Below are 23,506 nucleotides of genomic sequence, written 5' to 3' on the forward strand. Positions count from 1 at the left end.
GTCACACTTACAAAAAATCAGCTATCCGGTGTCACGCTTAGACCCCAATGAGACCCACTAACAAAAGGCCAGTAAAAAAACTTAAAATCAATTAGTTAATACAAACGTTTAAATATGGTGCATTTTTTTAAACAAATTTTAAGACCTGTGTATAATATCAATCAACAACAAAAATTATTTTAATAGCTTGTATTGACTCAGCTATTGGTTTCTTATAAGAGTTCATATATTGCCCTAAATAAAAATATTTTGTAACCAGAAAATACTATCATCAATACGAAGATCAACAAAAAAGAGATTTAAATCATGAATTATATTTATTGTCTACTATGTTGGAGAGTGGTTGTTAATGATGCGCATAGACCTAGGTGAGCGACACAGGCTATGTAAAGCATCTTATTTACAGATATTATGTTTTTTACCTGTATACCTACATCTTTTTTCACAAAGTTGATTTGATATGACAGTAATAATATCTTTGCAATACTTAATATTATTAAATGATCTTTTGAAGATCTGTATATTAAGATAGTCATAAACCTTCTCAACTTATCTTTATACCTTTTCATTGCAAGTATCATTAAACAATATTTTAAGTTATCACCAAGTGAAGAAATTTTAACTAATTCTAACACGATTTTAGGCCATTGAAGCAATAAAGTGTGGAAAAAATGCAGTAGACTGTGTAACCATAGCTGTAAAATGTTTGGAGGTTAGTAAACACACTTGTATTAATTTATAAGGTGTACATCTCACTTCACAGTTTGATGTAACACCAGTGTACTGTAGTCTGTAATACATAGGTGTCTATATTTCAGTTTGATTGTTTTAATTTAAGTTTTTTTAATTGAAGCCATAAAGATGCCTAATTTGTTTGAATGTGACTCTCTATATATGAACATTATGCAATACTCTTTTTTTTCTTAGTCATGGTGATATATGACATGCAACAACAAAACAGAATGCCAGATTTATTTTTTATGCAGTGTTTCCAGTATTTTTTTTTTATAATTTATTTATTTTAGGACTCTCCCAATACAAATGCAGGAATAGGATCTAACCTGACCATGGATGGGACTGTTGAGTGTGATGCAAGTGTTATGGATGGCCTGTCACTTCAGTTTGGAGCTGTTGGTTGTGTCCAGGGTAGGTAACTCTATTACTTCATTGGAATACACCAGCTCAATGGTCTTGTTGTACATGTATCATGCTAGGCTTAAAGTATGGAAGGTTGTGATTTCCATTTCTGATCAAGTAAAACAAAAGACTTAGAAATTAGCATTAGTGTTTCTTTACTTTAACTTGGAATTAGGAGCAAAACCTGATTGGTCTTGGGTCAGAATAATGTGCCGAGGTAGGGTTAAATGTCTTCCTGCAGACTGTTTTATTCTGAACTATCGTATGGCTTGTTTTGCATGTCAACATAGTATAAAAAGGTTCTCCATATGATATAAGCATTTCTTTTGCCACTCAATTTCATTTAGCTGGTTTTTTTTCTTGAAAATAAGATCAGATTAATGGTGAGTTGTAATTAATGAAAGCTATGTTTATTCATCAAAATACATGTATATGAAATTTGATATCAAGTTTGTAATCCATGAAAGTTACAATGCATGTTTTATTAAAATTGAGATAGTCTATAAAGCAGAAATCACCTTGTAGTACACATTCCGGGGAGGGGGTACACATTATGTTTTATAGTTTGCATCCAAGTCTATTTCTCTGTTCTCTATCCCACATCAGTTTGAATTTTATTATAAGGGTGGTTTGATTACGACAAAGTTGTGATACATGTATCAATAAAACTTTAAACTTAGTTCATGTGATTTTTTTTAGATTTATGCCAAATTTGGCTTTTGACCAAGGTTTTATGGTTAAATGTATATATGGAAATGTGATGGTGCAAATCAACATGGTGTCCTATGGAAAATTATTTCTGATAATATTTCAAAAGTCTTATAAATCTTTGATGGTATTTCAGTGGACTTAATTTTTTCATTAAAAAAAAGGTGATACTTTTTTAACAGCATATGGAATGATTCCATGTTTTCAATATCTTGAAAAATAAATAGACTATATTTGTTTTTAATGACAATGTGCAAGATAAATAATTTAAATCATTTTTGTTTGTACAGGATTTCAGAATCCAGTGGAAGCAGCTAGGCTACTTGTGGAAAAACAAAAACAAGGAAATTTATCCTTAGGAAGAATTCCACCAAGGTAGGCTAGGTATATATCCTCAGGTTTTTTTTTGCTGTAGTCTGTCATAGGAAAAGAACCTGACAAGGACATGTTATAAACCAGACCACCAACACATTTTTGGAATATTGCTTCAATTGTTTTGCATACCATATAAAATTATACCTTTTTTAAAAATCATATATGATTACTAAATTTGTCAATTGTAAAACTATGGATGTGTAATTGTGGCTGGTAGTTTTTACTGGTTATGGCGTTTTCAAATTAGAAGAGTCTCAAACAGGCTAACATCATAAATTTGACAGATTTTGATGAATTGTTTTGAAATTTTAGAAAACTTTAATTAAGGGCATATGTTACAATAGACCACTTTCGAGTTCATCCGTCACCGGAAAAAACTCGTCAATTATACGCGCCTTTATCACCGTCATTTGTGCGTTTGGGGGCGTCGTCACTTCCTTCCAATGTTGAGCGAGTGGTTGGAAAACTATAATTCTATATTGTACGAATTATTCGGCAAATTGAATTCTCAAAATTGACAATCAACACTGCTGTCATTAGGGAATTGTCAGTAAGTACCTACAGAGCAACCATTATTTCTAGTTTATCCTGCACAAAGACGCTCACTAAGACGCTTGATGAACGTAATTAGTGCAGGGATACAGGCGAGCCCCTCTATCTGGTAAATGACGTCATAAAGGCGTGCATAATTGACGAGTTTTTGCCGGTGACGGATGAACTCGAAAGTGGTCTATTACAGGGGAGGTAATGACGTTGCTAGCTTAAAATGTTTAACTGTGATATATCGGGAAAAGATGCATTTTTCGACTGATTTTATCAATCACACTGATTTAACTTTTAAACAAGTTCATGGACCCCTCTGTTTTAAAATGACATTCGGTTTAATTAGGTATGAAGATTAATTGTATCAAATTTTATGAAAAAGTCAATGATGCCAATTTTTTTTAAATTTTATAAATATACAGCAAAAAATTACATTTTTTTCTACATTCATGAACATTTGATAAGTTTAGTTATTTCTAAACAAAATATTTATAAATTCATAGATACTTATATAAAAGAAAACTTATAAATAATTTAACAAAAAACAGCTCTTGTGTTTATCTTTTAAAACAAAAAAGTGTGGCATATCTGTCGTGAGGAAAATATGTCCAAAAATCTGAATTTTTAAATAGCAAATATCTGAAATTTCGACCTCATTTTACTCAAAAAGTAGCAGATGAAGGTATATTTTTTATTAAATATTTGATTGAAGCAGGTAAAAAACATCCTATAGATCTTAAAGGGAAAATATTCTCACCATCAGAAATAAACTTTTGGATATGCCCTTAAGTTAGCATTTTTATGAATCTATTTTATTTTAGCATTTTGGTAGGAAATAGAGCAGAGAAATGGATATTAGAAAATGACCCTCATATCAACACTAGTTGTAATCTGATTACAGGTAATACTTTTGTCTGAAAATAAAAAATTTCTTAGTAGACTCATACCACATCTTCTTATTTTAATATCAGTTATATAGAATTTTAGCATTTCAAAATTAGTCTCTTTAATTTTTAACAGTGAACACAACTGCTTGGAATAATTTGCCCTTACCATATGTACTGCATATTTTTTGTAATAATATTATATTAATAAATTATATTTATGATTTCCCTAATGGTATATTACTAATATACAGGTCAATGATTATAAAATTGATAAAAATCACTGATATCTATGGTATTAAGTATTATAAAAAATTGCTTTTAAATATGAGTACATTAAGCAAACAAGGTACTTTGCTGACATATAATGATAATGTCCTTATATATGTAGTACCAAGCACTTTCTATTTCATACTAGCTATCTGTTTTATGTAATATACGTTTTAGATGAATCAAAGAGAATGTTTCTGAAGTACAAAAGAAGACTTGAAGTTCATGAGGAAAGAGTGAACAACAAAAGGAGAAAAATTCATCAGAATAAAGAGAAACAAGAAGAAGATGAGGTCATTATAGCTTATAGCAAAGAATGTTAAAATAATTCTCTGAAATTCATAGACTTCATAAACTGAGGTTCTAAAGAGCTGGAATACTGATCTGGGTATTGACAGTACAAAAGGATGAGCACAAGGATGAGAGCTTAACTTAAAAATTAAAAATTTTATGTCAGTGTAGCAGACACATGTTATCCCATCTGTTTGTTAATGCTCTTCAACTATCACCATTTATAATATTATGGGCACAGATTGATTGATCTATTGGTTTCACAGGTGAAAGTTAAAATTTAAAAAAATATATTATAAGTTAAGACAATGGCTTTAAAAATTGCTTGCTATAACATTGGTCGTCTGCAAACAATGGCAAAATATGATAGAAAAGAAAAAAATATATAACAAAAAGTGGAAGTGTTTGTGGTAATTGTACATCATATTAATACATGTAAATTATATGAAATTTATATGAAGTAATGGAACATATGATGCATAATGTCTTTAGCTAGTCATTTAATGAAACCGTCAACTATAAATGTTAATTTACTCCCTCTTAAAGACAAAAGATGTATACGATAATACTGTTTGATATATATTGACTTGTTCATTCATAACTTAACACAATGTTTCGTTTTCATTGGCATTTGTACATGTAAATCAATATATTTTTATAGGAAATAGGTGTGACTGAGGAGGAAGACAGTGATCAGAGTTTGATACAAGATACAGTTGGAGCAATTGCCATGGATACTTCTGGTAACCTAGCAGCAGCTGTATCTAGTGGTGGTATAGCCCTCAAACAACCAGGCAGACTTGGACCAGTTTGTAATTTTTGTTTGTTTTTTAATTTGTTGCTTCAAGGTAGTACCAAACACATTGACTAAAATAAATTTGGCTCATTTAATTTTTATTAAATATGGACAAAATATTAACTTTGACCCTTTGACAAAAATATAAAAATTTCAAAAAACTTGAACCACACTTTCTTGGTAAAAATTCATTGGATATATAGCAGTTTGACAAACACTTATCATTGAGAAGCTTAATATTTCCTTAACAGTACAATGTGATTAAAACATTTAGCTGATTTTTACAGAGTTATCTCCCTGTAGTATTTGGTACCACCTTAAATTCAGAAACTTTTGTGTGTTTTTTTTATCGTAATTGTTGAACAATGGACACAAATGTGAGATTTGATATTGTAATTTCACAAAATGTTGCATAATGCTACCAAAATTTAAAACACAAGTTTTTATTTTATGGCAACCTGTTTCAATTTTTTTGCAATTATAAAAAGTTGGCAAAAATTTCTTAATTTACAGAACTGGTAGTAAAAATTCTCTTTAAACAATAAATGAAAACTTATTTATATATTGTTTGAAGTCAAGTGTCTTTAGTTCTGGTTTGTTCTTATTTCTACTCTATTAAGTATCATAGCACTTGGATTCGGTGTAGAGAATAAATTATTTGTTTTAGGAAAGGAAAAAGGGCAATATTACTATAATTCATGATATGCACATTGTAGTGGTTAATGTCTGAATAAATTTCATATATATTGATATTGTTAAAAAATTAATTAATTCAAATTTACAAAAAATGAAACACAGTTTATAGTAGATATCTGATGTTCACAAAAATATAGTTAAAAATTGGGAAGTACTGGTACTTGAAGAACGGAACAGTTTGTTTGTGATGTATGTATTCAATTGATTCAACCTTCTTTTTAACTGCTATCTGTCTTTATCTATTTAAACATGTTTTATTTTCAGTTTATTTACTCTGTATATTAGCAGTTTTATACATATTTATTATATTACTTATAATTCTGTAGGCTGCAACCTATGGTTCAGGATGTTGGGCCTACAATTGGTCATCAGATAGCAAGCCAGGGGTTGCAATAGCAACTTCAGGTATGATTTAAATCTATGATATAGGGAGAGACGTATTGAAATTATCCTGTACATCAGATATGCAAGTTTACCCATGAAAATCAACTACAGGTAATGTTGGAGTAGAATAAAACATGACCACCATTCAATCAATCATGACCAAAAAAACTTTTTTCAATAAATTGATAAATAATTTTTCCATTTATTATTAATACGATATATTTATGCAAAACCAATTTTCTTTGCATGTTTTAGGTAGTGGTGAGCATCTAATGAAAACCTTATTCAGCAAAGAATGTGCCAGTTGTATACAAAATATGGACAGTGGAAGTCTAGGCCTTAGTTTTGCTTTTAAAGACCACTTTTTAGGTGATTTAACTTGTGTTGTTCAAATTTATATAACTTACAGTTCAAAGTTGGTTGAAGAGCTCATCAATCTCAAAAAAAAATATCATCAGATAATTAAAATAAAGTTCTATATTTTCTTAAAGGTATTTGGCCAACACGCTTAAAACTATTTAATTAAGTTTGACAGTAACTTTTACTTCAAACTCCTTTACCCTTTAGATAAAAGTTTAAATATATTTCATCAAAATAACTTTATCTTATAAACAGGTTTTTGGTGATATTATATAGAATGAAATTCAAAACAGTGTGGCTGTGGCCATTGATTGACACATTAAATTCATCCATTGACTTGGACAATTTAGGTGAACGTTTGTATGTAACGACCACTGCTCACTATGTACTTTTTAAAGACACTTAAACTATGGGGTCACCAAAGGTTCTCAACACCTTAATAAAGTAATTAGAAAAATTAATCAGAAATAACACGATGTTTTGATTTATATCAATTATATAAATCAAAACATAAAGGTTATTCCTGATTATTTTTTCGAATTGTTTTATAATTAAAGGCGTTAAGAAACCTTTGGTAACCCCACAGTTTAAATGTCTATCGTAGGTACGTCGTGAACAGTGGTCGTTACAGACAAATGTTTACGTAAATTGTCCCAGTCAATGGATGAATTTAATGTGTCAATCAATGGCCACAGCCACACTGTTTTGAATTTCATTCTATATGAATTAATACATTTGTATTTTGTATATTATTAGAGTCTGAATTCCTGAAACACCTTGACTGCAAATTTGGTGGAGCAATAGCTTTAAGACAAGATAAATATGATAATAAACAGTCAGGTATGAATATATTATTTAAAATAAATAGTTAAACATTGTGTCACACTACTAGTTCTTCACAACATTAGAAGGTACATGTACAGCTTTTCGTGACAAATATGTTATGTCTGGCCTCCAATATTTTGACACAAATTTATCTGAACTGGGGCTTCAATTTGATAAAATAATGTCTGACATTCTATTGATAGACCAGTGCATTATGAACATTTAAAGTTTATTCCCTGTAACAACACAAAACAAATAGCAATAAATCTTCTATTGATTAGTATGTAGAAATATCAATCTGAATCATTATCATAATAAATACCAAAAAAATGAATTTGTTTGGGGTTTGAATTGACACTTTTAAGAAATTTATAAAAAGTTATAGTAAAATAAGTCCTGCCTCAACTTATATGCAAGAATACATCAAACCAGTCAAAGTATTTTGCTATATACAGTATTGTAATGGCATTAAATGAAATTAGGGGTAGGTGAGCATTATCATTAAATTCAATGATAATCCAAAGTTAGAAGCACATGTACAGTGAATAGATCTTTGATAATTCAAAATGAAATTACTGTACCTGAAAGCACCTGGAATGACAACCATAATAATTCCCAAATTGAAAGTCTGAGTGTGCAAAAGAATTGTTTTGTGCTTTACTGTTATTGGTTTCTAATAATTGTTTATTTATTATTTGCAGTAGAACTTATATGGGGACATACAACAGACAGCATGTGTATAGGTTTTATGTCTTTATCAGATAAAAAACCAAAGGTAAGCTGAAAATTTCTTTCAACTTTTGTGATTTAGCTTGAATGCCATCTTCATGACACTGTTTCATAATCTTTAAACACTATTGAATCATTGATGTCTTAGTTCTGATTAGATGACATCTGCCAGGCATTAATACACAACAGATTTATGGATAAAGATCATTCTTATGCCCCTCTGTATTTTCGTTTGTATGTTATGAAACTGGAGTCGGTTTCACAAAAAAACTTACGACTAAGATTTGTCCTAAGTATACTGAATTGTTCATGACTTATGATCAATCTTAATCATAAGTTTTTTTTAAGAAACCTACTCATGGTTTTTCAACAAAATGCTTATTACCACAAAACACAGATGAAGTTTGAATTTTGGTTGTGTCATTTTTATCATTTTAGAGTAGTGGCCCTTTACAAATGGAAAAATTGCTTAATTTTAAACTTGCCTTTCAAATGGAAAAATTGGTGATTTTTTGTTTCAGTTCTCTAACTTAAGTTTGCCTCCACCAAATGTTATGACACTTGTACACAATGCTTATTACCACAAAACACATCAAGTTTGAATTTTGGTGGCGTCACTTTTACCATTCTATTAATATTTCACATGCTTATTCTTACCAGGACTAAAAAAATTGATGCAAAATTTGGTGATCTTTTTATATTTTTTACCTGTTTCACATACAAGAAGAACCTACCAATAAGAATGACCCATAGTATTTTATTGGTAAACACAACAGATATACTACAACAGAAAATTTAATATCTATCTACCCTCTACTTGCATTTTAAAAAGACAAATATATTAACAATCAGACATTTCTACTTTTAGGTATTCCTTTCAAGACTTCCACCACAAAGCCTACCTGGAAAGTCATTTACAATGGAAGGAAGACAGATTTATAAATAAAATCATTTTGAGCAATTTTATTTTGTATCAGACCAAACACAAAAACCTTACACTGTGCAATGAACCGTGAAAATTAGGTCACAGTCAAATAAAACCTGCGCGACTGACATAAAGATCATAAAATATTTCCATACACCAAATATAGTTGACCTATGGCATATAGTATTAGATAAAAAGACCAAAACTCAAAAACTTAACTTTGACCACTGAACCTAAAAATGAGGTCAAGGTCACATGACATCTGCCCGCTAGACATGTACACCTTACAATCATTCCATACAACAAATATAGTAGACCTATTGCTTATAGTATCTGAGATATGGACTTGACCACCAAAACTCAACCTTGTTCACTGATCCATGAAATGAGGTAGAGGTCAAGTGAAAACTGTCTGACAGACATGAGGACCTTGCAAGGTACGCACATATCAAATATAGTTATCCTATTACTTATAATAAGAGAGAATTCAACATTACAAAAAATTTGAACTTTTTTTTGTAGGCGTTTCTCACATTTTATATGTAAGTCTAACTATATTCTGTAGACATATATAAGAAGATGTGGGTGATTCGACGATCATTTAAGGTTTTTCTGGTCATATTTTTTGTAATCCAGAATTAAAAGTATGAAAAAAGTGTTCAATTAGTTATATTTAACATAGTAGCCTGCTAGATAATAACAATGGCACGTATTTCAGCATATATTAGGTAGAACACAAATTTAGGGTGCTCGCATAATACAGCTTAACTGTATAAAAATAAGGATGCATATTGGTTCTTGAAGCCTTTCCCTTTAGAATACCTGGTGATGACTCATGATATTAATTGTAATGTTTATTTATTGAATTTTTACCAAATAAAACTAATGTGCGTCTTAATGGTTTATATTAAAGCTTTTTTATAAGCTTTCACTTTCCCTATGAATCTTTTCATACACCCTCTCCATGACTTCACTTTTTGAAAGTTTTACGAAGCAAAAAAAAATAATTGTACTGAGATTTCATTATTTTTTTTATTGCCAGCAATAAATATCAAATCACTTAGAATGTTTGTCTTCATCATTCGAAATATCTTTGTCCTTGGTAGGTTCATTTATTTTATGTAAATCAGCAAAGGAAACTTGACCACTTCCTCTCTTAGCTGGTTTAGCCTACAAAAAATAAGATTGTGAAAATCAGTATCAAACAACACCTTTTTTTTTTTGGAATATATGTATATATGAATTGTACTACTGCATCTAATAAAATGTGATAATGTTCTACTGAAAGCATTTAAATGTTCAAAATTTAGATATACAGAAGAATTATATTTTGTTTAATAGGTCACCTTTGTTTGTCTTGTTGTAAAGGCAAGATCAGCAAAAACCAAGAAAATTTTACAGAGATTGATTTGGATTTAAACCTTTGTGTTTAAAACCTATATAAAAGAGATATTTGATCACTTGAAATCTTCATAATCATATGGAACACTTCTATTTGTGTTAGGGACATTTTGGTCTACAGACATATAAACAACAGCATCACATCATTATTACCTGAGAAGGATCTGGTTTCCATCCTATAAAATTGATTATTTGGAAAGTTGCAGGAATACCACCTTCTTTACCAAACATTTCTGAAAAGAATTTCAATATTGAGTGCAAAGTATTAATGGTTTATGTAATGTTATTTTTGAGTATATTTTATCTACCTGAATATCATCAGGAATATCTTTCTGCATAATTGTCTTCTTTAAAATTTAATTTAGTAAAAAATTGATTGATGTGCCACCATTGAAAAACATAACTGTGTATATATGTACAATGTCAATTCAGGTTTAAAAGTCTTACATATGCTTGTATTGTCAATAAAAGTGACATTGAAATCCTCGTGCAATCAGTAACTTAATTCAGAAATGTGTCCTTAAAACAATTAGTCTTCCAAAAAATATAAACTGAGGAAGACAAAATTGTCAAATAAAGTATTAAAGAAGCAAATATTCAAAAAGGCTTTTCCTAGATTTCAAGATGTGAGTTTTAACATCTGAACAGCAGTCAAATTAACCCAAACCATAATTTTATCATTTTTTGTGTTTGCCATTTCATTTTAAACAATGTTATTTATCATTTATCTTTATAATGTAACTTGTTCTATCAAATTATAATACCTTTATATTTTTCGTTAGCTAGTTCTATAGTATTTCTATGCAGCATAGGCTTCCTTGACCAGGCACAATTATTTTCTCCCATTCCTGAAAGATAAAAAAATAGATTGCTTATGTATCCATTTTACATTGTACTGCTATTTTAAAGAAACTGCATGTTCCAGTTAATTCAAGAATTTCAAACACAACAGAAAAAATATGTTTTCATTTTTACTCCACAGATAATTTTTTGCAGCTCAGAAAGGCTAGTGGTTTTCCTAATTGATCCAAAGCAATAGAAATTGAATAAGTTTAGGAGTAAAATTATCTCCCCTTTAAGACTATAATGTCGTCAAATTATGCATATATCTTTACAGTTTGATTAATTTTTCAAAAAATTAGAATAGTTCAAGTTTCTAACCTTTGAGATCATGCATCAACTCTTTTATTCCAGGATAAATAACTGTCATTTCATCAACATCCTACAATATAAAGTATACACTAACATTAAATCTATTACTGATTGATGTTATATTCATGTTAAAAAGGTCCACCTTTGCTAAAGAACTATGACTGTTTAACAGAGGCGGATTTAGAGGGTTTTTCAGGGGACCCGGTCCCCCCTTTTTTTAGGAAAAAATAGGTTGATTATATAGGGAATCACTGAAGCATGACTGTAGTGGGCCCTCTCTTATGCAGTCAGTGGGCCCCCACTTATGAAAATTCTGGAACGCCACTGTTTATGTTACAATAGAAGATTCTTTCAAAGTAGACATACTTGATCACACTCTATTCATAAGGTCATAAGACTGTTGTTGTATAGCTTACAGTATTAAGTATCAATGGATGTTAAGATTAATTTGTCAATGTACTTTTGCATAAGTATACAAAATAAAGATACTGTTTTTTTTAGATGTAAATTAGGAAATTTTGAAATTCTTATTAATATGACTAGATGATGCTGTGGATTCATTTATTTTTCGTGGGTATCAATTTTTGTGGATTGCTAAAAAACTTGCATATTCATGGATATTTGATTTCGTTGTTTTGCCAATTTCTGTACACATAGCCTATTGAAAATTTGTTATTTGTTGACATTTGAATTTGTGGTTCACCTGTTCCCACTAACCCACAAAAATTGATATCCAAAAAATAATAATGAATCCACAGTACCCCTTTACAAATATTTGATTGAAATGTTATGACATAAAATCTACATGCTTTGTTATTCATCAAAGGTTCTGTATATTCATGTTTCTACTGTATTAAAAAGAACTAAATCGAGGTGTGTGCAAGTCTTCAGTAGACAAAACAAGATTTTTGCAGTGTAAACAATGAAACGATATCCAACAGGAATGGAAATTATTCTGAAATTTTTTCTTAAATATTGATAGAGCAATCAAAATTTTTAAATACAAATTATTTACTTCCAAATTAATGTTTTTAACTTCACATGAAAAACAACTCTCCCTCATGCAATTACAATTTTTTCACTTTTATGCAAAACAGTAATACAAAATGACTTACTTACTATAGTTAGTAAGGTGAAGCCAGAATTATTTAATAAACTACCTAGATCTCTCACATCTGTAAATGGTGATATATGTGGAGCAAAACCCTGCAAAGATAATTTTATACATTTAGCATTCAATTAATCAATATGAAGAAATTATGAAATAAATGCTTTTCAGTTCTAGCTACAATTTTTTAAGACAATTTATCCATTATACAATTTGCCTTTCCAAATTTGGACTTGGCTTCCATATGAGGGTTATCAAAAAAGAAATTTTAAGCAAACTAATTCAGTAATTTAAACAAAAACAGAAACAACAGTGCATTTGTGTTATGGCTATTACAATAAAACAGTACAAAGCTAGTATATTCATTAACTACCAAAAGTCATCCTGACCCTAAGGTACAGTGAATGAGGACCAAAGATAAATATTAATATTGTGAACAGAAGCATTTGTTCTATATTGCTTACTAATTTCACAACAGTCATTTCTATACATAGTTTTACATACCCCTTCTAACTCTGTCTCAGCTAACTGTAATGATACTCTTAATTCAAATAAGGTGTCTCCTCCAAACATACATCCAATAAAAGCACCATCATTTTTTAAAGATTTTTGAACCTGTAAAAACATAGACTCAATGAATGAATTATCTCTAGTTATAATCTACATAACATAAAACAAATAAAAGTAATACTTTATTTCTGAAAAATTAAATTTAAAAAAACTTTTGCTCTGATACTGTCTATTGTCTTTTTGAAATTGTAGGTTACCAATACTCTTTAACTTTATAATGTCACTGATGAGTCTTAAGTGTCAGAATGAAATTGGTGTCTTGTGTACCAAGTTATAAGTATCTTTGATGAGTTTCTGCAACCACTGGGTAGATGCTTGTGGACATTTCTTTCCGAGGGTATCATTAGTCTAGTACTACTAGAACTGTAGTAAGCATTTAAATGCTAACATGAAACCTCATTGGTATGTTCTTACAATTCACTGTTTATATAATGTTGGATTATTCATTAGCTCAGTACTATCTACCACAGGTAAAGCTTGCCTAAGCAATATTTGGCACAACTTTTTGGAATTTTCAGTTATTGGTGCTCCTAGACTTTTTAATATATTTGATTTGACTTGCAACTGTTATAATTCAAAAAAACACTGAGGAGTCTCATGTAAACAAAACATTGCATCTGGCATACATACAATTGTACCAAGTATTTTTCAAAATATCATGTGGGTCTGACCAGTGTTCTCCCCAGGCCGTTTTAGCGCCGCGATTTTCAGCGCTATTTCAATTTCCCGCTGTCCTATTGCACTGACCGCGTCGCTATCCCGTTCAACCGCGTCGCTATATTTTTTTTCGTATTTTTTAAAATTTCCCGCTTATTTTTCTTTTCGGATCACGTGATTGACTGGTTAACGATTTTTGAACGAATTATTTCCGTTGTAACTCCGCGGGACCAGTCTAATAAATTTTACAAAATGGCGTCGTTGAGAGATCAAAATAAACAAAGATTTCAACATTGACATCTATTTAATGAATATATAGAGGCATATATGAATGAAATGAGAAGAAATAAATTGACCGCATTTCCCAACGACATTCACAAACTTGTTTAACGAACTTTGAACAAACACTGATTTTAACAACGATCAAATTGGCTTCAATGAGCTAGTCTTTGAAGTATTAATTATCACCCAATCGAACTAATACCTGTTTAATCAGCAATTCTACAGTAATGAATTTTACCCTTTGAAAACAATTAAGAGGATATGATTAGAAAAACAAACCCCAAGCTGATACTAGACTTGAGAAATTCACTTTCCGAGTTTCTCGATGTCCAGCTTGGGTGAAGCCAAGTTAAACGTCGTAAGGTTAACAGAACACTGCTACATTTTTTCGCTTTATAAAGATGCCGAAACGTATGAAAGGAATGCATAGATGCCAACCCCCTTTTGACACAATCAGTAACAATCTATCAAATTTTCAGTAATTTTGAAAACTTTTCAGTAATCATTCAAAAACATGCATTTACCAAAATAAACACTGACGAATGGATGCAAAAAGATGTGCAAAAACATGTCTCTTAACATATGTTATCTGTAGTATGTATTCCATTCGTAAGTTGTTCATAATTAGTCTTGTTTCTAATAGACATTTTGATTGACATTTTTGTACCATTGTTTTTGTTTATTGGAATTTGTTAATGTTTACTGGCATGTCCTTTTAATTTACTAGTATATATTTTGTATGTCCCTTGATTTTAGTACATCTTATATCAATGACAATACTTCAACTTGGGTGTTGGAAGTAATTTTATAAAAAAAAGAATAGTAAAGTTAAATGTTTTAATGTGACAAATACTTTGTACATAATCCTTTATGAGTTCACACTGTCAAACTTAAAACATATATAAAACAGTCAATAAAATTCTGGGACAGTCAATTCTGTAATGCCTGGTATGTTGCTGACTTAGCACTTTTCAATTGTTTTGGTGTGTAAGTGTGTTCATGACACTTCTTGTCTGTGGAGGTCATGTAAGTTTTAACAACCATCAAAGAAGACAGAGTTGACACTGATAAATTAGGCCGAGTTTCAGTTCTGTTTTTTCTGACTTGACTGAAAATTCTTTCACTGTCAGCATTGCTGTGTGGGATAACTAGTATGCCAAGCATTAGTTTAGACAGTTCTGAATATTTTGGTTTTCCATCAGTTCCCTTAATCTTAGCAATCATATTCCAAGTAATGTCAATTCGCTCTGCTTCAGTAATGTCAGGCGAAAGATTCTCAATTTGATAATGGGCAAATTGTCTTCTAGTTGATCTTTCATGCTGTTTTTATCTGATGCAGTATCAGACACTAGTGCCATTGACAACTTATCAATAAAATATTCTACTGAGCAGAACTTTTGATTTGATCTTACTTTTACATCTGCAACTTCTGCATGGTGTAAGAGAGGGTCATTTACAGGATTTTTTTTTTATTTGTAGTCACAAGCAGCCATAAAAAACTCTCTGATGGATTTATAAAAAGTTGTTTCTTCTTCAGAAGTGAGTTTGACAAGTCTCAAGTGAATTCTGGTTTCTGCTCCAATGGTAAGGTCTTCCCTATTTTTTTGATTTTTTCTTTCAGTGTAATTAACTTTTAACAGATTACTAGTGAATGTGATAGATGAAGGCTTCACAAATCTGGTGTATAAGTCAGTTAGTAATGCAAGAATTTCTCTCCTTAATACATAGATTAAAGGTTTGTCACTCTGTAGAAATGTGTTAAATGAATCAAATAATGGAATTGTTTGTTTCAGAAAAAGACAGTACAACTTGGTCTTTGGACTACTTAATAATCTGTGTACTCTTTCTACCCTTGATGGCAACATGACTTCCCTTTGTTTAGGTTTAGATGTTTTGTCATTTGAAGCTTGCCTTGCCATAAATGTTGATGGATTGCTTGGTTTAGAAACCGTAACGGTGTTAGTTTTTGATCCAGAAGGTCTTGATTCAGTTTTTGATTTGTCTTTTCTTTTATCAGTTTTTTGTTTTTCTTCATTTTTGTCAGTTTTTGCTTTGCCCTTACTTTTTTCAGATGTCACAGTTGAGCTAGCATTTTTCTTTTCCTTTTTTTCACTAGCTAATTTTTGTTTTTCCTTTTTTTTCTTTTCGATCTCATATTCTTGTTCAAAAAACATTTTCAGTGCATCCCACTGCTCAAGAAGTCTTTCTAAACATTTGCCCAATGAAAGCCATCTTGTGGAAACATGTTTTAAGATTTTGTGGGTTTTTATTTCACACATCAGTTGACAGTTTTTTTAATTCTAAATTACGCTTAGAACTTTTATCTAAATAATAGTAAATATCAACAAGCAAATCTTCAAATTTTATTGGTATTTTCTGAGCTGCTTTCTGTGCAGCGATATGTACAAGATGACAAGGACAACCACTTATATAGATATTTTCATTCTGATCGGCTACAAATTTAGCAACACCCTTGTGCTTTCCAGTCATCACTGACGCATTGTCACAACCAAATGAAACACAATTTCCCCATGGTATGTTGTATTTCACAAACTCCCGATTGAGCAAGTTGAAAATATTTTCCCCAGTACAACTTTCATTACAACTTGGCATTGATAACAAAGCAGTCATTATCTGATCAATTTCTTTATTATAATAACGAACTACTATCGGATATAGTTGTGTGTTGACATCATTACTGCCATCTGTAGCACATGCAAAAAATGTTTTTTGAAGTGTCTCCACAATAGTTTCAATTTTGTCTCTTGAGAGATAGTCAATTATTGCAGACGTTTTGGTTCTTGCACAACCATACTTTTTAGCAATTTCAGTGTCAGGAAACATTTTCCTGAATAAAGGTCCTGCATGGTCACTGACTGCTATTGGGACGTTATGTTCTATAATAATATTTGTAAATAACGTTTCTGCATTTGTGACTTGGAGTTCCATTGGGGATTCTCATTTTTCAAAAAAAAGATAAAAGGTTAGAGTTGCTATTTTGTAGGTTTGCATTGCTCTCATGCTTTTTGGACTCGACATGCCATTTACAGTCGTCACGACCCCCGTGCAAAACACTTACATCTTGTTTGCAGTATGTGCAAAACACGCAACTTTCCTTTGTTGACTTTATAAGGCATGGGTATTCGATTGAATATTCAGCCCTATATCGCTGTCCCTTGGCTTTCTTTTTAATTTTGGGGGCAGACGGCCCAGACTCTGACATTTTTATTTTGCAAAGGAGAAGAACAGAAACGGGGAAAGCCACTACATGAAATGGTTCAAATGCGTGTTTGACTCTTCGGAAGTCAGTTAGTTACCAAACGATACTCGATAACTCCCGAGAAAACGGAACTGAAACTGGAGTTTTCTAAAAACCGGACCCTGCCGGAAAGGCAATGTAAAAAATCCGTGTTTTTCAAAAATTGAACGGCGGCGATTAGGAATCCGTAATTATTGGGATATTGACCGTAATAGCGTAGTTTTGATGGCAAAATCGTAAAAATTACGGGAAAATCGTAATGGTTGGTATCTATGGGAATGGACAGTGCTAACAGAGACATATAATACATGTCTCGGGTGCTGAAAAGTTCATTTCTAAATTATATAAGGGAAGTTTTACCCCCTTCTCTGACAACGTTGTCTCGACCATTTTTTGAACCATCTACGATTATATCATTACTTTTTTTGCGTTTACAACCGAACTGTCGAACCTGTATTGCTTGAAAGAAGCAACCCTGTTATCAAGGGATTCATTATAAGCCCGTAGTTTACGATTACTTGACCATACATGGCTCTTTTTCAAATGGATAAGGGAATAAAACAAAACGAAAATTTTGTGTAAATATATATAAAATATCGATATTTGTCAACCAATCATCAATATATCTTAATTAAATATTGCTTTAAATTTAATGTAAACAGAGGATGGCTTGGATAAGGAATAGTATTTAATGCTAAAAAAAGACACAGGTGTAAACAGGAAGTTATGTCAGCCAGTAAGGGAGATAATTTGGGAGGGAAAGACCTAAAAGAAGTATTGTCCAAATCTTGACAAACTTATCTGGTGGCATGTATTCAAATGTTTATAAAATTATCAAACAAAACCTTTAAAGGTGGTAGTTGTTTCAATTGGCATACATAATGTATTTGATTGGTAATTCACCTTTGAAATAAAAAAATCTCTTTAAAATATTTTTAAAGGATTTCTTTCATATTCATAATTGGAATATTTTAGCCTTTTTTTTAAGCAAGTCTTTGATAAGATTTGAATATTATTAAAAGGCCAATTTCATTTCTTCCTTTGAAATACTATACTCCTTTTTATTGAAAAGTTGTACTTTGCTAGAAATGTTAATAAAATTTAAAGTAAATGTAAAAAATACCAATCTTGTCATTGAAAACTTTCTCACAGAAGCTGACAATGACTTTATTGTTGGTCCTACATGTTCTGCAACATCACCTATTAGTGATAAGAAATCTTCACATCTAGGCAGTCTGGTATAGACCCACCATGGAAAAGACTTCTCCTTGGGTTTTATAGACAGATAATATGAGGATTATATGTATTTACAATGGAGACAAAAAGACTTTTCTTCTATCATGTCTATATCCAGACAATAACATTAGCAAACAAAGGGGTAACTTCCATGAGCATGATGAGGACATCATTACAAGAGAAAACATCAATAGCATTATATAAGAAAAACACATAACAAATCAATTACAAACCAACCGCGCGCCGCGAAAAAGTTACTGAGAATTGTCGAAAATCACGCGCTTACCACAGCGCTATCCAAAAATCCTGGGGAGAACACTGGGTCTGACAAAGTTATTGTTGTCTAAAAAAACAATAACCAAAGGCTGAACCTAAAGTGGCTACCAACAGAATGTATCTAATTACACATCAGTGTATAATTTAGGTATAAAAATATTATGTATATAGGGTCAAAATTGGACATTTAAAACAGATTTTGTAAAAGTTAAGTCAGTGGGGGTTAAGTAAGATATCAAAATGTGGAATAATAATCGTCCTAATTAGTTTTCAAAAGTTGTTAAATACAGTCGACTCTCGTTATGTCGAAGTCAGCCGGACCAGAGAAATATTTCGAGATACACGTAGTTCGACTCAACAAACACCGGAAGTTCGACAATCTAAGGGACACAACTCTTGCTAAAATAAATCCGGGTAAATATGGTAAGGGGATCGATATTCTAGTATCAGATCGATGTATTTGTATGTCACAGTCTTTTATTATAATGATAACATTTTTTTTTATTTATTCAATTCTTTTAATTAAAAAAAAAAATCCTATGGCTTTTCCAAGAGAGTAATTTCTAATCGATAGTTTCGTTATTCAGGTCGGTTATAGCTGACAAAATTGTTTATTTTCGGATACAAGAGATTTAAGAAAATTTTGATTTCTATTCATTTTGTTTTATCTCACTCTTTCTTTTCAAAAGAAAATATAACAAGATTAAAGACGCCGTTTGAGTAGTTTTTAGGTGATCATCAACGGAAGCCATAATCCTCACTTTATACACACCCAAGCTCATTAGTGTAAATCACAAATTAATTGTTCTGTAAACATTTTAAATACTTTTTCATGAACATTAACAATGTATCACTAATTATTTGTCAAAATTCTTTAAAAGATAATCTTAAGTAAACACTCATGGAAATTGCATGTCATAAATCATTACAGTGGTCAGTGACCGGAAATTTAATTACACGTGTATTGTCAGATTAACTATTCAATCCATTTAAATCCCGGAGGTCATGTTTTGACATATGTGTATTAGTTCGAGATAAAAAATGAATTTTGAATGCTTTCGTTAACCTTGGGACCGTTAATTTAGTTCGACTCAACCGAAATTTCGACTCATCCAATTACATACTTTTGTATGGAATAAAGTTTGGGACCACGTGAAAACTTCGACTCATCCGAAATTTCGAGTCAAGCGAGTTCGAGACAACGAGAGTTAACTGTAGTTGCAAAGAACACCAAGAAATTTCAAAGATCACAACCTAAAAATTCAATGCTTTCTTCACATAAACAAATTTGTCACCTAGACCATTAAAAAAGAGCTAAGCTGTGTAACATCTCAATAAACACTATACATGTATGTTTGTCATGTCGCTGATGTCAGGAAAATAAACTTACCTGTCTAAAGCAACCAGGAAGATCATTAACCCAATGTAAACTGAAAAATTAAAAAAAAACTATTTTCTTTGTCATTTGTAATAAAATCATTCATAAATATCAATTGTAGGTGAAATGGTATAAATTCATCATCTACAACCATATGTGTTATAACATCTTCTGGGTTTTCACATTGCTTCTGTAAAATAGAACAGAATTTTAAGGTATAAAGTTTGTGCTCTCTGACATTTTAGGTTATTGTAATAAAATCACAAATAAATATCAATTGTTTAGGTTCAAATGTCTGTGTAACCTTACTATTTGTGATCAGTTTAAATAATGTAAAAGTATTAAGTGTGTAAGACATCTGGAAAGAAGTTTCAACTGAAATTACAAAAGTAGTGATATGTTGAAAGGATCTTTACATGTACATGTATAGGTATTGATTATCAATTTAGACCAGTAGGTTTGAAATTAACTATACATCTCCATATGTTAAACTTAAATGTAGATTAACAAGAAACAATCACTTAACCATAGTTATTAAAGACCTTCTTATACTATTACTTTTACAATATATTTTCAACTATTGATAAAAGACCAATATTTTTTTCTCCATTTTATGATTTTATATAATATTTCAGTGTCTATAAATTAAATTAAAGCTATTTATTCTAATTCACTTCATCAAAACTGACAGTTCTGGTGGCAGTATTGACTATTGGAGTAGACCCAATTGACATGCCGAATGCCTTTTGATGGCCATTCAGTACGTCACTTACATATTCAAGACATGAAAAGTCCTGGTCTGACACCAAAAGGTGTATTTCGAATGCAATATAAATAATACTCTTACCTTAAACTACTAACAAACATATCTATAGAGTTTTCTTTAAATGGTATAAATTCTTCATCTACAACCATATGATGTGTTATAACATCTTCTGGTTTTTCACACTGTTTCTGTAAAAGAGAACATAATTTTAAGGTATAATTATGAGAGCACCTCTGACAATTTTTATATGCATTTATAAAATATACAGTTTTACTAAACCACTTGACATAGTCTTTATTATTATAATTACTTGACATAGTCTTTATTATTATAAAGTAAGTTTCTACAAGGAAGTCAAACTTCTAAAAATAGTTACACACAGTCTCCTCATTAACACTGCATAGTTGTAATAAAGAATGATTGTGCTTACCAGTAGTAATTCAGTTATTTCACACTGGTATACAGTCTTCACCATTTCTTTCTGAAGATGTTTTGAAACATATCCTCTACCACAGCCCAAGTCTACAAGTACATCAAATTCCCTGCAATTGAAATTTACATTTTTACATGGTATTCAAAATATCTACATGATTTCTACATGTATGTGACTTGCTGTGTGTTTGATTATTGCTAACTACACATTCTTCATCTGAGTTGAACCCAATTTAGGCCATTAAACTACATGTACCTGATTTTGATGTGTCTTCAAATTAGTGTATTTCTTCATCAATGCTGAAGGCACCACAAAAATAAAAGCAGTCATATTAAAACTATTGAATTAATGAATATCATTTTCCATCATCACATGTATATGTTAGCTCTTTTTATGAGTCATGAACCTTTATTTTTCTCTTTTGGTTACTTTTTTTTAATACATTGTACATGTACCCAATTTACCTTACTATTGTAAGGAAGCAGCTTAATAATATTTTAAACAAATGTAATTAACTAAAAGAATTTCCGAATTTAAAGGAGGGTAAACTTTAAGCGAATCTCTTTACCTTTTAATGTCACATATTCTATCAAATGTTCTGTATCCAATCTAAAATACAATAAAAATATATAAATATAACTTGTCTGATACTCAGAAAATGCCATCCTGGTAAATATAAATAAATAAACAATTAAACCTTAGTCTAGTTTGATGTTAGTTGATGTAAGCTCAACATATCTTTTAAGTAATAATTTTAAAATTTCAAGTAAAAAATAATTTTTGAAATTAATTACAAAATGTTCAGTGAATGTTCTGTAAATATAAGCCAAAATGACTGAATTATACTACATGTATATTCTCTATAATTAAGCACCGTGTTATTCTGTAATTTATTATTTGTTCTCCCTATTGTTTTATCTATTCAATTCCAACAAAAAACATGCTCTAGTCCTCATTACCTCTAATTATTACTAAAAATGTTAGATATTGGAACTAAAGACTGAAATTTCTTCTTGTATAGCCCATTTAACTTGATCTAAAGCAAAAATAGAAATACTTGCATAACTATTTTTTTTTGGAGAAGACTTAGGGGAGATAATTCAAACAATGAAAAGAAATATCTAACAAATTCACTAATAAAGGCAAAAATTATATACATCTTTAAGTCAATAAGATTTGTATACATATTGACTGTCTGTCTGGATGTTCATGATCAGGACCTGTCTAACTAATAGTATTGAAAAACGTATACAATTTCTGAATCTTTTCAAAGAGTTGAATGTGATTCTAGAAGTTTGCCCTTGAAATTCTCAGTTGGTTATACATGCCAATAAACTTTCTTTTGGTGTACACACCGTAAAATTATGCTGGTTTTTTTTAGTGCAATCAGGTTACATATTAAAGTCATAACAGTTGTAAGTTAATCTTGGCAAAATCTATATACCTCTTCCTTTACGTAATCATACACTTTGTAGTCTTTCAATAGTGTAGTCCGCTCTTTTTGTAGCTTCTTCGCATTTCTGTCGAAAACATTCATAACTGTCTCTGGTTTCTTGGTTGCTAAACATCTCCTCATCATAAAATGTGGGTTCTTTATTGTTTTAGCACAGTTTCTGTATAGCCATGTTAGGTGGCACCAAGAACAACCAGTTGATACAGTTAAAACCATGTTCAACTCTTTACCTGGTTTAAAATTAGCGTTTATGACGATCAAACAAGATCAGGTCACTTTCAACTTTTCTCGGCCGCCATCTTTGTAAATTCACCGAAAATTATGCATAAAACTACCTGTGATTGGGTAATTTAAACTAATCAAATTGCGTGACACATGTATAGTTGATCTGAAGACCACAAATATCAATATTATTTTGATACCAAAACGGCCATTTATAATTTCTCTCAGATAGACGGATGGGTTGGTTTTTTTTTCAAAATTATAATATCATCACTTCTCAACTGCAAGGCTATTGCCACTGACTCTGAAAAAAGTAAAAACACAAAAATACTGAACTCCGAGGAAAATTCAAAAAGGAAAATAAAAAATAAAAAGGCAAAATCAAAAGTC

The 23,506-nt window shown here is 30.7% G+C and overlaps 2 protein-coding genes and 1 pseudogene across 3 annotated transcripts in view; 1 reads left to right on the plus strand and 2 right to left on the minus strand.

The window, feature by feature from the left end:
• LOC139517109 (threonine aspartase 1-like) overlaps window positions 1–8,959 on the plus strand; it is an 11,076-nt gene extending 2,117 nt beyond the window's left edge. For both annotated transcript variants that reach the window (XM_071307791.1, XM_071307792.1), the window contains 11 exons: window positions 644–712; window positions 1,026–1,146; window positions 2,136–2,220; window positions 3,585–3,664; window positions 4,095–4,210; window positions 4,870–5,016; window positions 6,027–6,105; window positions 6,340–6,453; window positions 7,201–7,284; window positions 7,971–8,044; window positions 8,867–8,959. In XM_071307791.1, the coding sequence (XP_071163892.1) occupies window positions 644–712; window positions 1,026–1,146; window positions 2,136–2,220; window positions 3,585–3,664; window positions 4,095–4,210; window positions 4,870–5,016; window positions 6,027–6,105; window positions 6,340–6,453; window positions 7,201–7,284; window positions 7,971–8,044; window positions 8,867–8,944 (1,047 nt within the window). In that variant the 3' untranslated portion in view covers window positions 8,945–8,959. The remainder of the gene's footprint in view (window positions 1–643; window positions 713–1,025; window positions 1,147–2,135; window positions 2,221–3,584; window positions 3,665–4,094; window positions 4,211–4,869; window positions 5,017–6,026; window positions 6,106–6,339; window positions 6,454–7,200; window positions 7,285–7,970; window positions 8,045–8,866) is intronic.
• A 977-nt stretch (window positions 8,960–9,936) lies between these two features.
• LOC139517110 (arginine-hydroxylase NDUFAF5, mitochondrial-like) lies at window positions 9,937–23,217 on the minus strand. Its single transcript, XM_071307794.1, has 11 exons — window positions 22,886–23,217; window positions 22,010–22,050; window positions 21,439–21,550; window positions 21,090–21,196; window positions 20,255–20,294; window positions 13,089–13,199; window positions 12,596–12,682; window positions 11,486–11,546; window positions 11,089–11,172; window positions 10,478–10,557; window positions 9,937–10,093 (listed from the first exon to the last, which is right to left on the minus strand). Exons 1-11 carry the CDS (start codon window positions 23,108–23,110, stop codon window positions 9,980–9,982), a joined length of 1,062 nt encoding a protein of 353 aa, XP_071163895.1. The 5' UTR covers window positions 23,111–23,217; the 3' UTR covers window positions 9,937–9,979.
• LOC139514922 (uncharacterized) lies at window positions 15,538–17,541 on the minus strand (annotated as a pseudogene).
• Window positions 23,218–23,506: the final 289 nt, after the last annotated feature.

The sequence above is a fragment of the Mytilus edulis genome, chromosome 3 (genome assembly GCF_963676685.1).
Source record: "Mytilus edulis chromosome 3, xbMytEdul2.2, whole genome shotgun sequence".
NCBI classification, from domain to species: domain Eukaryota; kingdom Metazoa; phylum Mollusca; class Bivalvia; order Mytilida; family Mytilidae; genus Mytilus; species Mytilus edulis.